A 14,421-nucleotide genomic window follows, 5' to 3' on the forward strand; every position below is an offset into this window, starting at 1 on the left:
GTGCAGGGGTTAACACTGTATGCTCTTTAATGTGACAATTATCTTAGGTTTTCTTATCGCCCACCTTTGATGGCGCTGTGCCCATCTCTGAGCCGACCCCGCTCAGTAGCTGCCAAGGCTTAGAGGAAACACTGGCTGGGACATGTAGTGCAAATACAATGATTTGTAACCTTGAGAAACTACAAATCCCATCATGCCCTGAAATCTGCAGTAAAGCGCGTCCTGAGGAGCGGCTCTCTCTCCTCACCTGCACCCTGCACTCCACCAGCAACCGAGGGATGGTTTCAAGCGTCCATTTCCCGGGAGTCACCGTCCTCGCACTCATCATAGCGATGGCGACTCCTTTACTCTGGGCGCAGCCATATTGACGCCCCAGCCAATCACAGCTGCCGAGACGCATTTTCTGCGTTCCCATTGGTCCTTTCCTTAAATTGGCGCTGATTGGCTGTGCTCTTGGAAAGCGCGCACTGATTGGCTAGTGGGGTGGAGCCTGCGCTGTGATTGGTGGACGCCTGTTCCGGCTGTCAGTGAGGCCACGGTGGCCGGGCCAGGAGGGAGATGGCAGTGCTGGACAAGCTGACGTTCCTTCAGCAGGTAGGTGGCCCGGCTGTCACCTCCATCACTGTCTCATTTATACGTTTTTTGTATGATGTTTAGGCTTATTGGAGCTGTCTGTGAGAAGTCACTTAGCTTTCCTTAAAGGGCTCTTCCATTTCTCTGCACCAATGTCTTAAACAAAAGGAAACCCTTAAAGGGTCAAACCCTAACTTGGAACATCAGTCCCGGAAAGCCATTGACCGGAAAAGCTGGGTGACCACCAACATGGCCACCATTATAGCTCCTGCAGGTTGTCACCGGATGCGTCTGCCTCCACGTGATATGGCAGTAGTATCTAGTGTCTATTATGGCTAGGAGAGGAGGGTATAACCCTTCTGGGGGCTATAACGGTGCCCATATTGGACCCTTCGTGTTGACTAAGCAGTAACATGGCCTCATTTCCATTTCTAGTCCGTTCCTCAGGTCCCTATGTCAGGAATGTGACCTAACAGGCTATGGAAATTAATTTACCACCGCTTCCCGTGATTCATAATCTTACCCTTTAAATGACTCCTCTTCTGTAGTTACCCTTTAATTTTCATATTGACCCCGTCGCCCCCTGGTGGTGCTCGTATGAAGTTGCTGGGTGTAGATATTAGGATTGTAACTCGAGTCTAATATATTCTCGTATTTTTTTTTTGCAGCTGCCACTTCTATTAAAGGGGACCTCTGATGATGACACCCCCTGCCCTGGATACCTGTATGAGGAGATGGCCAGTATCCTTTATTCTAAGATGTGGTGGGATCTTAGACCCCCTTTAAGTGTTTTTTGATTATAGTGGGCACCCTGTAATACCTATGCATTACACAGAGGTCCCCTAGGGGCCCCAAGATGAGCAGGTCTACAGGGACCCTCAGTTATGAATGGTTTGTCCAAACTGATAAAACAGAGAAGCAATGGATTGGCTCAGTGGGTACGAGCTCCATCAATGAAAAGTATTGGGGGTACCGGCTTAGAGACCTCCTATGAAGCTATGCAAAGAGGGTGCAGATGGGGAGACAGTTATGCAGAGAAGTCCCTCCTTGATCCCTTGCATGTGTGTCCACCTCTGTGAAACAGGGACCATCTCAGAATCCATCAGGGTCCAGGAGGTCAGACATGTTTGGAAACCCCTTAAAGTCACGGATGACTATGTTGGACCCCACAGATCACCTGACCGAAGACCATCTCACGACATTGAGATCCATTGGCAACCTTCATGCAGCCTTTGATCTATGGATGGATTCAAGTTGCATGAAGGTTCTGCCATGTCATCTGCGAAGGTTCTATGTTCCTGGGCCAGAAATCACCTAATAGTAGTCTGGACCTGCAATTGACTTTGTGAAGGAAACGGTCCCAGAAACGACAAGGTCTTATTCCCATCCGTGCTCTACAGGAGACTCATGTCAAGTTACCTGGATCATTGGATAGTATGTCCTACTGGCCAAGAGAGACATACACAAATCCCAGGAGCCCCATAGCAAAAGTTTGGGCTTATGATGTCCTATATATAGTATAAGATAAAACCTTCTGTCCATAGCCACCACATAGGATTGGTGCATAGGATTTTATATTGTTACCATTGAAGTCAACAGAAGCTGTAAAATCAATTTTTACTAAGCGCCCTCTAGTGGTGGCTGCTGCAAAATGAAGAAGTTCAACGTTGGGCCCCATCTCACGCTGGATCCCATAGCAGTCACATTGTAGGTAAACCACAACTGACCAGCTATTCGGAACTTTGGGTACTTGGGTTGGGATGTCCATGGACATCCCATGTTTGAGTCCATCTTGAATCTCCAGACCAGGACTATTTATGACATTACTTGGCTTAAGCAAACACATTGTATATCGAGGACTGGCACCTTGCAGCGCTGGGGTTCTGGGTTTCAATTCACCCAGGGAGGACATCTGCATGGAGTTTGTATGTTCACCACATGCTTCCTTGGATCTCCTCCAGGTTCCTCAGATTGATATTTCTCCTCTTAACATAGTCTTCAGAGATCTCGCACGAGTCCTCTGGAAGCTGCCAGTGCCTCCTGGAGTATCTTCTGAACCGCCTGCAGAATAACTCATGTCATGTCAAGTTGAAGGTTGGTACAATGTACGGTTGGTGGGAGCAGAGTGACGACCTACAGTCCTTCTCAGTGGTGTGTCCTATATCCAGGTGCTGAAGATCCTGCTCTATCTGTGTTCTCACGGCTCCAACCAGATCATACAAGATCTCCGACGCAACGTGGTGTACATACAGGAGACTTCAGGTAGGTGACTGAGCGTTTCAGTGCACGGAGTTTCCTTGTGACAACACTTCCTGTCTGTGCATCATAAGGACAGTGGGTGAATTCCCGTCACCAGTCGTATCAATGCCGGCATCGGCATCATAGTGGCAGTATTTATGTGTGAATGTGTCGGCATTGATTGGTCTCTATGACAGCGTCAAGCTTGACAAAAATCAGACCAGGAAGTGTTGTCATAGGCAGACCTGTTACTTTAAGTGTAAAACCCAAGTATTCTGGGGTCAGTGAACCAGTCGGGAGTCTAATATGTGCAGATTCCTCCTGCCCCCCCTCCAGAATAATTGACATGCCATTATGTGCTGGGACGGGCTGCCTGCCAACCATTTACTGAGCATGTGCAGGATTACTTAGGACTGCGCTTGCATGGGACCAACCTGGAGAAGGGGAGAATATTTAAAAAGCCACATCCACTGCTCTCTCCTTCTGATATTGCCCATGTTACAGCAGTGGGTGTGGAACCATGGTGTCAAACCTAAGGGTGTTATCCTGGCAGTCCCCTGGTTTTCACCCTTTAACCCTTGTACAGGGATCTGGACATAGTTGGGGACAGGCCGAGGTCAGGGCAGACAAAGTATGTGCAATACGGGAATCAGTACAAGGTCAGGGCAGGCAGCGAAGGGTCACAATCCAGTAAACAGGCAGAAAGTCGGTGCATGGGCAGAAAACAGAAGACAGCATGCAGGGAACTAGCAAGCTCAGGCACCCTCCCACGGGGGAAAGTGCCTCAAGTACCCCAGGGTTGCTAGTCATTGGCTGATGAAGCTTAGGGGGAGGGGTGCGCTGCAGGGATCACATGCGTGCACAGTAGAGCAGGCCACAGCTTGTGACAAGGAAAAGAGAGAGTTCGGCAACTGGACCCGCCAGGAGGTGGGTCCATGCTGCCCAGAATGCCGAGACCCGGGACTGGTAACTGACGCAGGGACCTTCGCTGTAACAGTCCATTCGCCTAAGACCAAGAGGTGTGAGTCAAACTTCATATCTTGTAAAGTTGGGGTCTGGTCTGTCTCCTCCTCATCCTACAAGCCTTTATACATGAGCCTCCTCCCCAATTGCGCACAAGGCAGGCTGAGCCCACTTTGCAGGAATGACCATAAACCACCACCACCGAAGAGTGCAGGACAATGGGATATCACAGGGCAGGAAGGTCCCGGCAGGGCTGTACCTAGATGTCACACTCTGATCTCTGGAGGGGGCTATAACTTCAGTGTGCTTCTCTTCACAGCTTTTAGTGGACCCCCGGACCCTCTTCATGGTATCAGCCTGTACCAGAAGGTACGGACGGCCGGTCAGGTAAGTCCGTGCAGTTTAGCGTAATCCATAGATGCAGTATGGCCTGCAGAAGACCATTTGGGAGAGACCTATAGCTCTGTTCATCCTGATCCTCCTGGTTCATGAACATATGCAACGTACAGATACATACCAGTGGGGAAGTGGATCCATATGGAAATGTAACCTTATATAAGGGCGTGGGTGACAACCATGATGGGCACTGGTAGCGAGTGGTTGTCACCATGTACCAGTCCTACGACCATAGTCACAGCCCGGTTTCTCTTCTCTTCCTCCAGGAACTTGTGGGCAGCTTGTATACAGATCCCAGGCCTCGTCCTGCCAGTATGGTGCCAAACAAGGAGAGGTGCCAGCCCGGTAATGTGCCAGGGACGGCTTACGTTTGTCTCACCCCCTGTCGTTGAGTCGGTGCCGCGTTCTGATTGGCTTGTTGTCCTTTTCTTTTAGGAATGGGATCCCAGGTCTCCCAATTCCAAGGCTTTGGCTATTCCCAGGAGAAACAGAACTTAGGTAACGTTCTCCATCTTCACAGGTTCGAGGGGGTTTTACTTCTTCCTAGTGTGATCTGTGGGGGTTTGACCCTTGGGACCTGCTCTAATCCCGAGAATGGGCACGGGGAACTTAGTCCTTGTTATTAGCAAGACTAGTATCCATGTGGTCAGTTTCTATTTCTAGACCACCCCTAGGCAAAGCCTAGAGGCCTCGACTGCCCAACATCGGTATGTCATTCATCATTTTTACCACTAGATGGCGCAGTGGTCTTATAAATCCCCCACAGAGGAGTGCGCAGACTCTATACCAGGGATGCTCAACCTGCGGCCCTCCAGCTGTTGTAAAACTGCAACTCCCACAATTCCCTGCTGTAGGTTGATAGCTGTAGGCAGTCTGAGAATGCTGGGAGTTGTAGTTTTGCAACAGCTGGAGGGCCCCAGGTTGAGCATGCCTGCTCTATACTATTGTATCTGTTAGAAGTATTAGGTCTGTACAGGGGTTCATGTGTTTCCATTCACTGACAGGAAGCGGTGTAAGCTTTATATACAATGACAGCCTTTCTCATACAGGTACCCCCAGGGAAGCCCTGCTGAGCGGCATACATAGGGCAGCCATAGCTGTGACCCAGAAAGTGCTGGTCGGAGCAGGGTCGCCGTCTCCCTGTCTCAGGGATCAGGCGGAGGACACGTACAGGCCGGTGGCGGTACCCCTGGGTGAGAGAAGCCCATCCGCAGGAAAGCCACTGCCTCCAGCTGCTCACAGCATCAGAGGTGAATCATTTCTGCTTCATGTGGGGTAGGTGGTTACCTGCGGTATGTACTCATGTACCTTCCCTTCTAGGCGGACACCGCTCAGGAGTCCCTGGGGGAGGATGGGACGACAGTGATAGCGGGCACAGCTCCCAGGACTCTTTACAAGACAAGTCCCCACGCAGCCTGTCCTCAGATGCCGGCAGCAAGGCAGGCAGCGATGGCCAGTCCCGCAGCAGCAACCGGGAGATCACGGAGATTTCTGAAAGGTAGACCTCATGGGGGGTGTACCACTGCATCATAAAACGTTCTGCAAATCTCTGATATTCCTAATTATTCCTCAGATGCCTGCTTGCTGTCAGTGAATAAAAACATCAATACTCACATCCACAGGCTGAAAACCTATTCACGCCCTCAGCTGCGAGAAGAATCAGGCTTGAACAGGTTTTCAAGCTGTGGATTTGACCAGGAATGTTCCTACTCACTGACAGCAAGCAGAAATCTTTTGCAAATGATGAGGAATTGTGACACAAAGTATATTAGAAGGTTGTATTGCATTTTTCTTTTGCACAGGGTGGAGCCTGCCCATCCAGGCGACTGTCTACAGGAGGCGCAGCTGGTTCTGACCATCACCAGGGGACAAAAAGTCTTCCTCACCCAAGAGGAAGTGCAGCATTTCGTCAGAGGGTGAGACTCAGGCTTACAAGTAGCCCACCACTAGGGGGAGCCTTACTCAAGGCAGATGTGTTACTGAATTCAGTGTATACATCATGTGCAGTTAGCTCCCCCTAGTGGTGACATTCTATCTTGTGTGATGGCTGTCCACCAGGGGGAGCTTTAGCACCTACAGCATTCCAGCTGTTGTGAAACTACAATTCCCAGCATGATCCATTCTCTTCTGCAAGTGTAGATGCTGAGAGTTGTAGTTTTACAACAGCTGCTGTGCCAAAGGCTGCTGACCTTTGACCTACCGGATGCCTCCGACACTTACAGTGCAATGTGATTGGCTAAGAGGGATCATCTGACCAGCTCACTGCTTGACATGAAGGATGACATATTAAGATTGGGCGTGACCATTGGAGCCTTGGTATTTAATGCTGCACGCCTTTGCAAGCACCTTGGTCTTCTCCTCCATTCACACTCAAAGCTGCATGAAAACATATGGGTTGACAGATTGTGGTGTAACAGTTCATACTCTATTTATCCACATTTACCCCCAGCCCACAATATTACTGTGAACACTACACCCGCCACAATGCGGGTCTGCAGAGCACGCTCTGTACGCTGCGCTTGCGCTGACGTCTGCATTTCCTCACCAGGTGTTCACTGCTGAACTGTGAAGTCGTCTTCGAGATGTTAAACCGCTCGCTGGAAGAAGACAGCGCGGGTGTCAAACTGGTGAGAAATCAGAGTTTACATTACTTTGTGAGTACAGCCGACACAAAATTCTCACTCAAATCTTCTCCATTCAAGTCCAAAGCTAATGTCAGAATTCTGCTGGTTTCCAGTGCATGGTGGGAACCCGGAGGAGTCAATTAGAGCTCAGCTTTTAAAGGATAGAGGATAGATTATCACAGTGTTTCCTAACCAGTGTGCCTCCAGCTGTTGCAAAACTACAACTCCCAGCATGCCTGGACAGCCTTTGGCTGTGCGGGCATGCTGGGAGTTGTAGTTTTGCAACAGCTGGATGCACACTGGTTGGGAAACACTGGGTTATCAGATCGGCGGGGGTCAGACGCCTGGCACTGCCACCAATCAGCTGTTTGAAGAGGCTGCGACCCTGTAGCCTCCTGACAGTTTACCTAGCACAGCGCCATCCATTGTATAGTGGCTGTGCTTGGTATCGCGGCCCATAAATGGGACTGACCTGCTCATAGGCCATGTGACTGATGAGTGTGATGTCACTTCCTGCAGAGCTCGCTGGAACTCCATGGCCTCTTAAAACAGCTGATCAGTGGAGGTGCCAGGAGTCGGACCCCCACCAATCAGATATTGATGACCTGTCCTGAGACTAGGTCATCGATATTGTGCTCCTGGAAAACCCCTGACTGACAGCAGGGTGGAGCTAATCCCTTGTCTGTTTCCAAGGGCAACCAAAATAATTTTGTAGCCCGCAATGGAAAATACGGCAAAGTAGATCTGTCTGTGAAACTTACTGAAAAGTGGAATTGTGTCATTTTTCGGTACAATATTTAATGCCAATATCGCCCTATTTTAGAGGAAGAGAATAAGAATAAGACCTCAGCTCAGAGCCTCAATCAGACCCCCAATGTTAATAAGACCCTCAATCAGACCTCAGCTCAGACACCAACAATAACACCTGAGATCAGAGCCTCAATATGAATAACCCCCCCCCCCCCCCCCCATTCAGACTTCAGATCAGATCCCAGAATGGAATGACCCCCAGACCTCAGTTCAGACCCCCTTGCTCAGAGCAAATGTAAAAAGTAAACTTACCTCTCCTGCTTCGGATGCCACCGCCTCTGCTCCCAGGATCGAGCTCCGTGCTCCGCTGCTACCCAGTGCACACACTGCGAGGTCACAGAGTGCTGAGCGCTGTGCGCAGTTACAACATAAGTGACGGCAGAGGACCAGGAAGCGGCGAGTACAGAGCCCTTGGAGCGCTCCATTCACCCCTTTGCCGGTCCTCCGGTAGTAATGAGCGTTTTCATAATGGAAGGGCTCATTAGTATTCACCCCATAAGACGCATTGGCATTTTCCCCACATTTTGGGGGGGGGGGGGGGGGTACAGCTTATGGGGTGAAAAATGTTTTTTTTAGGAGCTTTGTTTTTCCTGTCACACAGCTTCAATTCCCCTGTATGTGCCTAGATCTTAGTGATACAACCCTAGCTGCCTTCAGCCACCACTAGAGGGAGCTCACTGCAGTGTATAAAGCCTGTGCAGACTGAGGATTCACTTCTTTGTCTATAGTAGGTTTAGACTAAAGACTGATGGGCATGAATGTTATATTGCGGTGTCCTCTCCCAATCTAATGTCCATGGCAGTGGCAAACCCCCACCCTAGGTCTACTGGTCAGGGACCCTAAAATTAGATTGGTTACTTCCTGCCCTAGCCTATTGTTATGGATAAGTGGTGCCAGAGATAACTGGAGACGCTTATCGTTCCCATAATTGTGGAACCTGGCCAGACTAGGAGTTGACATATTTTCTTGATTTTTCTTTGGTTCCCTTGCAGCGGTCTATGTGCGCTATCGCGTCCCTCATGACCTCCGACCTTCTGTCACATGACCACATGCTGGCGGTAGTTAGGAATAATCTGATGAAGCTGGGCCGAGGACCACCAGGACCAGTGAAGGACAAAGCCAGGAAGGTGGGTCGCATCGGGTACATTGCCCCACCCCCACACTAAGTGGTAAAATCCCTGTAGTCTGGCACTTACAGATACAGTGACTCCCTGAGACAACATTTATTTTACTTTCCGCTGATCTGGAGTTTGAGCACTATGTATGCTCCAGTCACACCCGAAGCTGCATTCAGAATTCTGCTTATCTATCAGGGTAGATGACATCACATCTGCCTACTGACCTTTTGTGGGTCTGTTTATAGCCAAATTAATCCCTCAGTGCATTATGGGAGCTCAGGTGAGTAATTATTAAAGGGCTTGTCCAGGATTAGAAAAAGATGGCAGCTTTATTCCAAAAACGGCTCCACGCCTGTCCACGGGTTGTGTCTGGTATTGCAGGTCAGCTCCATTGAAGTCAATGGGGCAGAGCTGTAATACCACACACAACCTGAGGACGGGGTGGTGCTGTTTTTGGAAGAAAACAGCCATCTTTTTCTAATCCCGGACAACCCCTTTAAGGGTCTGCCTGACAGCACAATTAGTAATGGTTTCCAAGAGAATTTCGAATGCAGCTCTGGATGTGACTAGAGCGTCAGACGCATCTAATACGTTACATTTAACCCCTTGTGTTCTTTTCCAGATTCTTCTCCAGTTTGAAGCTTTAACCCAAACCTCTCCTAAGCATGGGACTGTCCTCCAGTTACCCACCTTGCCGTCTACCCAACCCAACCCCTTGGACCTTCTAATAGACACCCTCCCTGAAACGGGCGTCAAAAATCTACTGACCCCCTCGAGCATCTCTACTTCCCCCATTGCAGCGTCGGATCCCACAAAACCTGCTTGCTGCGGACCTGTCGAGAATGGAGGCCAAAATTCAGACGGCGGAGTTGCGGCCGCCATCGAGAAGGATGACCGCGTCCACGCTGAGGCAGAGCCGCCTGCCCAGACTGAGGCCCATGGGCGATTGTCACTTTTTGATGGCATGGAGCTGGTGACGCCAGTAAGGAGACTTGGGCAGGAGGATAAAGAAATGACGAGTCAGATGCCTTCTGATACCAGCTCCGTGTGGGCGGGGTCACAGGAGAGGACTTGTAAGCCTGGCCTATCAGCGTTCTCCTTCTTGAATAGCTAGCCCAGGACGTAGCGCTGCAGAGGACGGTGGTGTCTGTGTCTGGTGACTACTGCTTTCTGCCTGTTGCTCTGCTGCGGCCATTGACCGGGTGGAGATACTGAAGTCAGGCGGCTGGACTGTCCGGCAGAACCAGAGAACACTAACCCACCCAAGTACGAAGGGCTGTGTATAATTGGTGACGTACAGCGCAGACGCTGCCAATAAAATATTTGGTACTGTGGAGTCCGAGGAGGATTTCCGAGAACAGGCCCTCCAGCGGTTGCAAAACTACAATTTCCATCAAGCCCAGACAGTATACAGTTATCAGGGCATGCTGGTAGTTGTAGTTTTGCAACAGCTGGAGGGCCACAGGTTTGACATCCCTGTCCTAGAAGTTGAGGTTAAAAAAAAATGAAAGTGGGGGTATTCCCACCCTGGACATTTATGGCACATTGATAGGTGCGGGGCCCCACCTGTTATCTCCAGAACGGGGCCCTGATGTGAATGGAGAGCAAGCCCTGCTCCATTCAGTGCTCTGCAACTTCAGAAAATAGACAAGAGGTGATTGGTGCAGTGGTCGCGCCTGCGCAGTGTGATCTGTTTACTTCTAGGCCCCAATCTGGAAATAGGAACACATGGCAAAAAATAAAAATTAAATAAAAAAAAAAATTCAGGTAGTCTATGTGTTACTGAGAGACTCATGGTCCACCTTTAACCCAAACTGTCATTTAAACATTCTGGCATTGTTTTACTGGGGGGGGGGGTATGCTGGTGGCACAGTACCTCACCAGCTGAGTGACACCAAGCAGCCCCCTGAAGACGAAGCCACTGCCGACCTAGTGGATCCTTACAATAAAAAAAACTTTTTTAGAGGGCAGCTTACCTGTCCATCCTAGTGCAAGCAATTGTACCCGCTAAGCCGCCCATGAGGTGCCTGGAAAGTCTGAGAATTGTCCTCCACGTCCGTGCCTACCATGGGGGAAACTGGGTCTAGAGGTCAGTGCTAGAGTCCCTGTGGAGGACAGTCTCTCCCCTGAAGAGGGCGCTGTAGGGAAAATGAGCAAAGACTGGGCATGGCATATCTGTGTAAAATAATGGACAGTTCCTTTAAATTGTGTGACAATGGTTATTCATAGGTAGATTTTTTTTAGAAACTTAAGCCACAGGAACGCTTGCAAAAAAAATAAAAAAACGCTGAAAAAAAAAGCCTCCGGGAAAACGGCACAAAAACGCTTATTTTATTCAATTTTTTTTATTTAATTTGATACATAGTTTTTTTTTATCTAGTATGTCCTTTTTAATATTTTTTTTTTTTATAAGTTTATTTCATTTAATATTGTCATTTCCTATATACATTTATTATTTCATTTAAAATTTATTTTTATCATTTGATATTTAGTTAGTTTTCGCTTACTTTTATTTGAAATAAATAAAAAATATGTTTTATTTAATATTTAGTAAAATTTTAAATGAAATAGATAAAAAAACAACTAAATATTAAGTGAAATAAAAAAAATAGTAATAAAATAACTATTACATGAAAGAATAATAGATAAAACTAACTGAATATTAAACAAACTTAAAAACAGTAATAAAAATAAATTTTACTTGATGAAATGATGGATATTAAATTAATGATAAACATTTAAAGAAATACATTTAAAAAATGAAAAGTAAATATAAAATAAACTAATAAATTTAAATTAAATGAGTTTATTTTATTTAATATTTACTTTTCTTTTTTTAATGTATTATTTATTAGAAATGTTATTTTTATCATAAAAAAAAAATCATCTATCATGCTCATTTAAAATTTACTTTTTAATAAAAGTTTTTGTTTATTCATTTCTATCTAATATTATTTTGTTTAATATTTATTTTTATTACAATTTTTTTTAATTTAACATTTAGTTTTTTTTCTATTTCATAGAATTATTTTTTTGTAGAGATTATGGTCAAAATCTGCAAATGATATTTTTGCTGTCTGTTCACACATGGAGCACTTACCTGTTTTCCAGGGTTTTCTACTTTTTTTTATTTTGGAAATAATTATATAGCAATAGCCACCATTTTTTTGCACCTGCAGCTAACGTATATATCTATATGAAATGTGGCCAAAAAAAATAAAAAATATATATATCAGATGCATCAAAGGGGCGTGGCTAAACCATGCCTGATGGTTGCGCTAAATTCATCAGGTGCCATTTTTTATGCGTACGTGTAGGGTAGCTATGATGTGGCATAAGGAAAAATAGTATTAAGTGTGTCGTTGCTCACGCCAAATGTATGATACGTGTGCTATTTTGATAAATTGGGTGCAAAATTCAGCAAATCTGGGTGATAAGCTATAGCTGGAGAGCTTCATTTGTCACCTAGCTTTCCAAGAACATAAACATAAGGTGCCTGTTCACATGGTGCCTTTAGAGTGCTGATGCGATTTTACAGCCGCCCCTTGTGTGGACAGAACTAGTAGCGCGGATTATAAGGTTTCTATAGGCAAGAATCCGTTCAGCAGCCGCTCGTCCGCCTCCTCCTCACTGACTGGGGCGACCAAACAGAAGGAAAACTAGTCCCGCCCCCTGTGTGTTCTCCACCAAACTCCTGCCGGCGGCCCCGCCCCTCAGCTTGAGTGATAGAAGGAAAGCCAATCACCGGGCTGCGATGTAATGCGCCAGCCAATGAGCAGGCAGTGAGGTGAAGTTCGTTAGGTTGTTGTGTTGCTGCCATGGAAGTCTGTGTATAACATTTGGCAGTTACCGTCCGTTCTGTGTCGTAAAGGAGGTCGCGGGGTCACTTGGGGTCGAACACCCAAGGGGTTAACGGAACGTGTACATCCGGGACACAGCCGGCCACAGGAGGTTGGTAGGTACAATCATTATCTATACTGGGCTCAGTCTGCACATCAGTCCGGAGGCTGAGCCTCTACTATACAGACTGGTACCTGCACCCCGGAGGCTGAGCCTCTAATATACAGACTGGTACCTGAGCCTCTAATATACAGACTGGTGCCTGCACCCCGGAGGCTGAGCCTCTAATATACAGACTGGTACCTGAGCCTCTAATATACAGACTGGTGCCTGCACCCCGGAGGCTGAGCCTCTAATATACAGACTGGTACCTGAGCCTCTAATATACAGACTGGTGCCTGCACCCTAGAGGCTGAGCCTCTAATATACAGACTGGTGCCTGAGCCTCTAATATACAGACTGGTGCCTGCACCCCGGAGGCTGAGCCTCTAATATACAGACTGGTGCCTGAGCCTTTGATATACAGACTGGTGCCTGCACCCCAGGGGCTGAGCCTCTAATATACAGACTGGTGCCTGAGCCTCTACTATACAGACTGGTGCCTGCACCCCAGGTGCTGAGCCTCTAATATACAGACTGGTACCTGCACCCCGGAGGCTGAGCCTCTACTATACAGACTGGTGCCTGCACACCGGAGGCTGAGCCTCTACTATACAGACTGGTGCCTGCACACCGGAGGTTGAGCCTCTAATATACAGACTGGTGCCTGCACACCGGAGGCTGAGCCTCTAATATACAGACTGGTGCCTGCACACCGGAGGCTGAGCCTCTACTATACAGACTGGTGCCTGCACACCGGAGGCTGAGCCTCTACTATACAGACTGGTGCCTGCACACCGGAGGTTGAGCCTCTAATATACAGACTGGTGCCTGCACACCGGAGGTTGAGCCTCTAATATACAGACTGGTACCTGCACACCGGAGGCTGAGCCTCTACTATACAGACTGGTGCCTGCACACCGGAGGTTGAGCCTCTAATATACAGACTGGTGCCTGCACACCGGAGGCTGAGCCTCTACTATACAGACTGGTGCCTGCACACCGGAGGCTGAGCCTCTACTATACAGACTGGTGCCTGCACACCGGAGGTTGAGCCTCTAATATACAGACTGGTGCCTGCACACCGGAGGTTGAGCCTCTAATATACAGACTGGTGCCTGCACACCGGAGGCTGAGCCTCTAATATACAGACTGGTGCCTGCACACCGGAGGCTGAGCCTCTAATATACAGACTGGTACTTGCACCCTGGAGGCTGAGCCTCTAATATACAGACTGGTACCTGTACACAGGAGGCTGAGCCTCTAATATACAGACTGGTGCCTGAGCCTCTAATATACAGACTGGTGCCTGCGCCCCAGAGGCTGAGCCTCTAATATACAGACTGGTACCTGCACCCCGGAGGCTGAGCCCCTACTATACAGACTGGTGCCTGCACAACGGAGGCTGAGCCTCTAATATACAGACTGGTACCTGCACCCCGGAGGCTGAGCCTCTAATATACAGACTGGTACCTGCACCCCGGAGGCTGAGCCTCTAATATACAGACTGGTACCTGCACCCCGGAGGCTGAGCCTCTAATATACAGACTGGTACCTGCACCCCGGAGGCCGAGCCTCTAATATAGAGGGTGGTACCTGCACCCCGGAGGCCGAGCCTCTAATATAGAGGGTGGTACCTGCACCCCGGAGGCCGAGCCTCTAATATACAGTCACAGTCCCCACAGGGGTTGTCACCCAGCTTTCCTAAACTCCTGATAGCTGGGTGACCCATTTGTATAGTGACCCCTCCTGCTGGCATC

The 14,421-nt window shown here is 48.3% G+C and overlaps 2 protein-coding genes across 4 annotated transcripts in view; both read left to right on the forward strand.

Annotated features, from left to right (window-relative positions):
• Positions 1-492: 492 nt before the first annotated feature.
• Positions 493-11,075, forward strand: TEPSIN (TEPSIN adaptor related protein complex 4 accessory protein). Of its 2 annotated transcripts, none has more exons than XM_044299189.1 (13): positions 493-594; positions 1,242-1,314; positions 2,576-2,667; positions 2,742-2,835; positions 4,094-4,161; positions 4,437-4,515; positions 4,606-4,668; positions 5,220-5,420; positions 5,491-5,668; positions 5,973-6,086; positions 6,719-6,824; positions 8,597-8,731; positions 9,345-11,075. In XM_044299189.1, the coding sequence occupies exons 1-13, from the start codon at positions 559-561 to the stop codon at positions 9,834-9,836; spliced, it is 1,731 nt and encodes a 576-aa protein (XP_044155124.1). In that variant the 5' UTR covers positions 493-558; the 3' UTR covers positions 9,837-11,075. The 2 variants fall into 2 exon arrangements, with proteins under 2 accessions (XP_044155124.1, XP_044155125.1); XM_044299190.1 differs by having other exon boundaries at positions 495-594; positions 6,719-6,797; positions 9,345-11,072.
• A 1,466-nt stretch (positions 11,076-12,541) lies between these two features.
• Positions 12,542-14,421, forward strand: part of CEP131 (centrosomal protein 131) — a 42,614-nt gene continuing 40,734 nt past the window's right edge. The window contains exon 1 of one of the 2 annotated variants that reach the window (XM_044299196.1): positions 12,542-12,677. The gene's annotated coding sequence lies outside the window, so the exon portion shown is untranslated. The remainder of the gene's footprint in view (positions 12,678-14,421) is intronic. The other variant, XM_044299198.1, reaches the window with a different exon arrangement.

Source organism: Bufo gargarizans, chromosome 6 (assembly GCF_014858855.1).
Source record: "Bufo gargarizans isolate SCDJY-AF-19 chromosome 6, ASM1485885v1, whole genome shotgun sequence".
Lineage (NCBI taxonomy): Eukaryota > Metazoa > Chordata > Amphibia > Anura > Bufonidae > Bufo > Bufo gargarizans.